General features: G+C 42.2%; 1 protein-coding gene across 7 annotated transcripts in view; it reads left to right on the top strand.

Moving 5' to 3' along the window:
• Positions 1 to 8,028, top strand: part of PROM1 (prominin 1) — a 155,028-nt gene that overhangs the window by 106,737 nt on the left and 40,263 nt on the right. For all 7 annotated transcript variants that reach the window (XM_019526280.1, XM_019526275.1, XM_019526278.1 and 4 more), the window contains 6 exons: positions 2,384 to 2,536; positions 4,042 to 4,165; positions 4,849 to 4,952; positions 5,362 to 5,446; positions 6,663 to 6,809; positions 7,109 to 7,180. In XM_019526280.1, the coding sequence (XP_019381825.1) occupies positions 2,384 to 2,536; positions 4,042 to 4,165; positions 4,849 to 4,952; positions 5,362 to 5,446; positions 6,663 to 6,809; positions 7,109 to 7,180 (685 nt within the window). The remainder of the gene's footprint in view (positions 1 to 2,383; positions 2,537 to 4,041; positions 4,166 to 4,848; positions 4,953 to 5,361; positions 5,447 to 6,662; positions 6,810 to 7,108; positions 7,181 to 8,028) is intronic.

Genomic DNA, 8,028 nt, shown 5'->3' with positions numbered 1-8,028 from the left:
CCCCCCCGGGCAAGCCGCGACTCCATCCTGTGCCTGCCCCAGTCCCTGCCCCAGCCCCACTCACACCCTTACCACAGGGGACATTGATCTTCCCCCCACATCCCTTCCCTTCCGCCTCCTTTTCCACCACAACAGACTTACCAGCTGCACACAGCTCTCCATGCTGCTGGACTGTGCTCCTTGCCCCCTACGTGCGCTACGGCTGCGTGCATGCACATTTGGCATTTATCAGCCAAATTATCGGCCACATCAGGTAGATTTCTGATACAGGCAATTTTCTTTATATTGGTGCTAATCTGATATTGGACCAATATATCAGTGCACCTCTAAAATGTATTGTTCTCCAGGACATGGTATCACCCAAAGCTTCATGGATACATTTTATTTTCAGAATTCTAGAAAGATATCAGCATATTAAGTTTCTGATCTTTTCATTTTTGAGTGTCAACTTCCACCTTAGTACAGGCACCCTAGCTTCCTGCAGCTGCGGGGACAGCCTGATCTTTCTCCCTCACCTGCCACACAGGCAGCAGAGGCCTGTCCCCAGCTGCGCACATAGTGCAGGCAGCATGGACCCCTCTCCTAGGTCCCTTCTCACTGTGCTACCTGTCCCCTAAGCATGGGGTAGGAAGCAGAAGCCAGAGAGGAGTTGTGGGGAGCTCAGGGACCTCAGCCCCCATAGCAGCAGGAGCAAGGGGCTCAGGCTTCATGTCAAGTCTTTGCAGACTGCATGTAGAGCTGATGGCTAGCCCTGCCTTTATCCTTTGCAGTATTCCACTTGATTTTCTTCTTGTGTATTACATATGGGGCACATCTACATGAGACATTTACTGTGGATCGGCCTAATTAGTTCTGCAGTAAAGTCTCAATATCTACATGCGCGACCCTGTTAAGCTGCAGGAAACTAACTTTGCTGCATGTTAGTACTTCTAAATACAAGTACTATCCTTTGGCAGAGTTTTTTTAATGCACAGCAGTGCACTTGTCGATGCTGACAGGGCTGGCTGGGGCACAAGGTTGCTTCAGTGTGGGGCTGTCTGTTGGCTAGCCATGCACTGGAGCACCCTTGTGCCCCACCCTTGTGCCCCACCCTTGTGCCCCGCAGCACACTGAGCCAGCCCTCTACCAGCTGGGGCAGCTCCAACCCAGCTCAACGTGCTGCGGTCATGTAAACACGGTGCCCAGGAGCAGTAAACTACAGCACCAGTATGTGCCAGTATTTATTGTACCATGCTAATAGCACATGTAGACCCACTATGGAGTAACAGTAACAAAAGGGAAGAGGAGAAAGAATTAAGTAAAAGGAGAAAACAAAAGAAGGGAAGTGAAGGGAGAAAATAATTGGGGGTAAGGGAAGGACAGAGAGGGACCTGGATCATTTTTTGAAAGTGTGGTAAATTCTACACATCTAAGCTGTTGTTTGATTTCTGTTATGAGTAAGAATGAAACAATAATTCCTACAAAGAAGGTTCTCTATCCTGTTGATTATATCCCTTTAATTATATACCTTTGTAACAGCAGCAGTCCATTGAGGAGTGCCAACACGGGCACTTACAGCATGGGGCATTTGTACATATGTTTGCACCACAGTGCCGGGCGCTTTTAAAAGCACCTGGTGCTGCAGTGCCTGCAGTTGTATAAGTGGTGAAATGCATGTCAGCACTGAGAAAATGGTGGTAATGCGCTTTTGAACTAAAACACATCGGAGGTGTATTTGTTCAAATGTGCACCACCTCCATTTTCTGCACGCTGCCGTACATTTTACTGCTTATACAACTGCATGCAACACAGCTCAGCGTGCATCAGCTCGCGTGTGGAGTAGAGTCAGTTTATCAAGTCTGATCCAACCTGCTGGATCTCCGGCACATTGTGGAACGAAAAGATATATGTATGAATACCCATATGTTATAACTACAGAAATGTCAAAAAATTGTGAAAAGCAAGGGTGATGTCTGTTATTGGCCCCACTGTATGCTTGAGATTAGACCTCGAAAAGCTTTCAAATGCAGTACACTCATCCTCAAGTCACCTCCTTGCCTCTCACATATGTCCTGGGTCATCATGGCTACACCAGAACTCCAATATTACTTAAAAGAAAATTATTAAACCTGATGTTAAGACAAGAAGCAATCCCTACAGCAAGAACAATGGAAGTTTTATAACAAAGTTGGAATCACATTTACATATTTTTCTGTTGCCTTTTGCATATTACTGTTAATAACTTACTAAGATTCTGCCTCTTTTGGACTATTAGTCACCAGTGCATAATATTTTTCTCTTTTCTATTTGATATTTCTTCTCTAATCTGTAACATTTCTTTTGGAGCATTGTGTGTCTTACATTTTTAATCCCTTAACTTTAATCCCTTAATTTGATTCATTAGGTGGCTGGCTTGTCTAATTCTCTGCTGCATGGTGATCCTTATCCTGGTCTTTTATTACCTTGGGTTACTATGTGGCACCTGTGGCTATGACAGGCATGCTTCTCCAACAACCAGAGGCTGTGTTTCAAATACTGGAGGGAATTTTCTCATGGCGTGAGTATATTTTACTTTTAACAAATAAGTGAAATATACAACTATCTCATGGAGTGTGAGCACAGTATTGTAGGAAGTATAGTTTGAAAAGGCATGGTTTTATTATGTATAAAGAAATAAATACATTGGAAAACTGTGAACAAAAAATGTTAAACTCAAAATATCTGTTAAATGTTTGGAAATTATCTTGGTGAAAGCAAGTTCAAGCCCTGGTGTGCTTTTAAAACTGAATCAAGTTAGAGTTGTTATTCAGTAATTTCTTTCTACGAGATCACAAGAGAAGATAAATTATGTTAATTTACTGGACTAATGAAAATACTACAGCTAACAAATATCCACTTAAAACCAAATTGGAAACTGTAAAATTGTGAATTATGTTGAGCTAATTAGAGTGCAGAGAGGCTTTATATAAAATATAGTTAAATATGATTTGAACCCTCAAGGAAGGATTAGAATAGCTGCATCAGAAGACTAGAGGCATCTGATTCATTTCTGTCTTTAGGCTGTGTGTGGCGCATTAGGTTTTTGGAGTCGGTGAGGATGATCCTTAGAAATATCAGTATCTGGTTCAATCCATCCTTTTTTCGCTGAAGAGTACAGGGCATGATTCAGTTTGAATTCTATCCAGACTGCTCTAGAGAACATTGTCAGTCTGAATTAAAAAAAATAAATTAATTTGACCTGGGCAATATGTTCCACTCACAACCTGGGCAAGAGGCCAAGCTTGGGTCTCTCAGACATCATTCCCAGTAAACCTAGGTATTTGCACTGCCCTTCAAATGACCCTAATGGCTGGTCTTGTATAGACAAACATTCAGTTCCAGTGCTAAGAATTTCTGGGAGATTCATAGCAGTAGGAAAATAGATTGAGATGGGAGTATAGGTGTTCCAGCCCTTTGACTGGAGGGGTACTCAGACTCCTCAAAGGCAAGCTCCAGCTTTAGCAGCTGTGGCAGCGCTGTTGGGAGGCCTCGTCCTACCAGCCAGAACACTGGGCAGGGGACGGCTTCACAGGCCAGAAGAACTGCGACTGCTGGTAGAACAGCTGGAACACGTCTCCTCTGTCCAGCTGATCAGTGGCGTTGGGTAAGGGGCTGCGTCATGGGGCGCATTGATAGGTCATCACTCCTTGAAAGAGCTAGCAGTTTGTGGCAGAATCGCTATCTCTTTTCCACTGCAAACTACTTGAATACCTGTATGCTTACTTTTTGTGTTGAGAAAAAGTTGCATTTCCTGATGCACATGTAATGCTGGTCCATGGTATTTTCTACACTTGAACTCAAAACTCTTGCGAAAACTGACATCTGGAAGGTGTATGCTTATAATGTACTATGTCTCCAATTAGTCATGTGACAATAGTTTTTTGGGGGGGCAAAAATGAAAGAACAAATTTATTCATCTGATAGTCATCTTACGGTCTTGGTAATTGCTACACTTTTTCTTTTTTTTTAGCTTATCTTCATGCACGTACTTTTAAAAACTTACTAGACTTCTTTCTTTTTCAGTGGCGTTGGATTCAGTTTCATTTTCTCCTGGGTGCTGATGATTGTAGTTGTGGTCACTTTTGTTACAGGCGGAAATGTAGAAAAACTCGTTTGTGAACCATTTGAAGACAAGACTTTATTCAAGGTGAAGTCAGACACATCCAACTTATTAAAACAAATAACAAAAAACACCCTGCAAGTGGTGGGTAGATAAACGTAACTTTTAATAGCTTTAAAAGGGGAGACGCATCATATGAGACAGTGTGGGATCTGATACTTATTCATCTATTTTTTTGAACTTAGAATACAGCAGTGCACTATGAATATTTTCTGCTTGTTGACTCTGGGGGAGAAATGTCTTTCTAACACAGTAGCTTCTGGTAACACGTGGAGTTCAAATTTGCACTTCCCACATCAGAGACATTGCTGACTGTTCATTCCACCTTCTTAGCAGCAGCTGATAAAGTGTGTATGAGCCTATGTGTGTTTATGGGGGTGCTTGTGTGGGTGTACACATGCAAAGGTATTGAATAGTTGTTTAAAAACCAGTGCATGCTGGAACTGAAAAATACAGCACTAAAAATTCTTGGGAGATTAGAAAAAACATTCAGACTATGAGGGTGGTCAAGGATTGGAACAAGCTACCTAGAGAAACTGTGGAATCTCCATCCCTAGAAATTTTCAAGAGCAGATTAAATGGATGCTTGGCTGGGATGGTTTAGTCAGGGATGATCCTGCCTTCAGCAGGACTAGATGACCTTGTGATGTCCCTTCCAGACCTACTTTCCTATGATCCAATGATAATAGTAACTATATTTTGGGTTCTAGGTCCTCGATACACCCTACTTACTGAATCAACATTGGAAAAACTACCTTTCCGGCATCTTGCTAAAAAATCCAGATATTAACTTGACCTTTGAAAAAGTGTACAGGTATAAAGCCTCTCTGCCATGACTTATAGTACTTTTGTATGCATTGTTTTCTCTGGTCCCTGTTGTCTTCCACATTTCAGATTTCCAACACTAAAAAATCCTGTAAGCCATATAAGATCATTTTCCAATTTGATAGTGAATCACTAACAAAAGTGAATGTCTTACAAGCAGACCAGTTATTAGAGGCACTCTTCATCTAATGTTGTGGAACAACACCAGCTGCTTTTATTAAAAGCTACTAATTTTGTCTCTTCTCTCCTTCCTAAATTCTGAAACTCCAAAGATAAGGCTAGAACTTGTTAAAAAACAAGACTGGCTTAATCAGTCTACTTTGTTAATCATTTAAAAAATAGAAATGTATCAGTAAACCTAATTTTCTAACTGACTTATGTTTAATCTATTTCCATAGTGATTGCAAAGAAAACAAAGGAATTTATACCTCACTTCATCTAGAAAGTCTCTTCAATATAAATGAATTTCTAAATATTAGCATGGTAAGTGTTTCAAACTTGTATCTGTGAGAGAGAACTTTTGTTGGAGTGGGAGGGCATTTTGCAGTTGTCATCTTCTTCACTTGGTCTTGAACAGGACTTTTGAGTTCTTTTAGGGTTTTTCTGGTCAAGAGTTAGGAGAAATTATTTGTGGGGTTTGGCATTTAAAGTTCTTCTAGCAATTTGTTTAGCTTTGGTCAAGATGAATTAAATGGCATTTGGGGAAATTAGCAGTTTGAATTTCTTTTACAATAGATCCAGCTGAGATCAGTGTCCTGCTATACTGAGTATTGTACCTGTATAAAAAAAATGCAATCCAAAAGAGAAAAGACAGACAAAAACTGAGCAGGGAGACCAATATGAATTAACCTGTCCCTGAGTATCACAGCAACCCAGTGGCAGAGTTTGGAACAGAATTTGAGTCTCCTCACTCTCAGCCTGGTCATGTTTCTGTCAGCACCACTCGAGGCACAGACAGCAGTGTAGCTCCCCAGTCTAAGTCATGGTGCTTAGCAGAAAGTGCAATGAGTTAGACCAATCCTGCCTATCCAACAGACATTAGCTGTTGGGCCAGGAACAGTACTGTACCAGACTCCTGGTGGCCCCAAGAATACTTTTAGTATTGTGCCCTTGTTCACTAGGGATAATGATAATAATGATTGGACAGTAGGAAAAACATTACCCCACTGTACTTGCAGTCTCTGGCAAAGCTGCAGCCAGGCAGTGGAAGGGAGGGGCCAGACCAGCTCTCTAGAGCAGAGAGCTCCACCCAGCCCAGAGAGCATGCTGGGATGCTGGGGGACTCTGATTTAACTGAAGCCAGGAAGGTGTCTGGGGCACACATTGCATAAACCAGTTTAATCCAAATCAGTTAAGTCTGATACTACATTCAGCCAGGTTCATCTCAAACCGGTTTCAGCCATTTTCAAATTGGCTTATGTGCACTGAACATCTGTTCTGTTCCAGGTTTAAACCAATTTCTTATCATTTAAACTGGTTTATATGTAATGTCTGTCCCTAGCCACTATGTCCAACTTCAGATGGGTTTACATCTTTGTAACCAAGAGGAGTATCTGATCACTAACTTCCTGTGTAGTGCCCTAAGTGATGAGTCCTAAGTCTAAAAAAGCAGCTGTTTTCATATGGAGGAGTGTTTTATGATAAGAGGAATGTAAGCTCAGTGAGAACTATTGCATCTGCTTTTTTCCCTCCCCGTTAGTATACAGAAGAAGTATCACTTAAAATCGAGCACATTAATATTAATCTCAGTGGCATCATTCTACTGGATGCACCTGGGAGGCAGAACCTTCTGAACTTTAGCTCTTCCGGAGTTGATGGAATCAACTTTGCAGCATATTTAACAGAGGTAAGGTTTATGACGATCTGAGACTTGGAAACAGGTGTACCTTGGGAACAAAATACCGTGCTGTATATTTGTGTTAATAGGCACAGAGAGTAAAGACTATTTACATATTTATTGTTTTGGGGCCCTTTTCTAAGTTATACAAGCAACATTTTAAATCCCTTTACTACCACATTTATAATTACTTCAAAATTGGTGTACAACTACTGCATAAATACTGAAGTATGGGTTCAACTTAAGATGTTTTGAGTACAAGATTGGGAAACACTCTTATTCAACTGCTGTTTCGTTCCTCTTGTCAGATCAATAAAAGCATTACCAAAGTGGATCTTTTGTCATTTGCTAATGACTTGGAAGCAAGAGCAGACCAGTTGGTGAGTTTTAATTAATGTAAAGGCATAGTAATAATAATAATAAAGCTAGTTCTCTTTTTTCTGGCGTTCTAGACAGAGATACAAAAATGTCTATATATTTTGTGATTCATTGTTTAAATAACATTCCTTTACATCCCCTTGCCCCACAGAATCAACCTTACCTAAACTATCTGTCTGACATGTGGTTCATGGGCTGAATCTAGACTGCAAGGGTCTTATCTAATACAAAAGAATAATGGCATAGAGCTACACCATGCTGCCTGTTAGGGCTGTGCGAAGCTTCTTTAGCTGATTCAGTTTGGAGGTGATTTAGCCCGATCTGGCAAATAAATCTCCAAATCTGAATTGAATTGGGAGACCAAGTGAAAGCTGTGAATCAATTTGAAGCATCCAAATCAATTCAGAAAAGATTCTGAAAAGATTTGGTCAATTCAGAGATTCAGCCATAGACTAAACAGGCAGCTGACAGCTGTCTCCAGCTGGTAAGTCTGTTGGGGGTGGGGGAGGGAGGGATTGGGGCTGGGGCTGGGATAAGCTGCCCAGCCAGGGCAGGGGGCACATTACTGAGGGAGGTGGGCCACGGGGGTGCAGGATGCAGGCACAGCAGTGCTGGGAATAGGGGCTCTGCCCTGCTGCTGCTTGCCCAGCTGGGGCAGGGGAGGGGGAGCAGGATAAGGGCATGGCTCCCGCAGTGGCTCGGCAAGCAGCAGCACGGCATAGCCCGCGTGGTTTCCCCTGCCAGGGCAAAGGCAGACACAGCTAGAGGAGCTGTGGGAGAAGCCCCCATGGCTGTCCAGCCCGGCTCCATACCCTGCCTGGCCCCGGCCTCTCAGCACTTGGAAAAAAAA

This window comes from Gavialis gangeticus, unplaced genomic scaffold, assembly GCF_001723915.1.
Source record: "Gavialis gangeticus isolate Ggan-Ray unplaced genomic scaffold, GavGan_comp1, whole genome shotgun sequence".
NCBI lineage: Eukaryota > Metazoa > Chordata > Crocodylia > Gavialidae > Gavialis > Gavialis gangeticus.
This window is presented reverse-complemented; position numbering and strand designations above follow the sequence as displayed.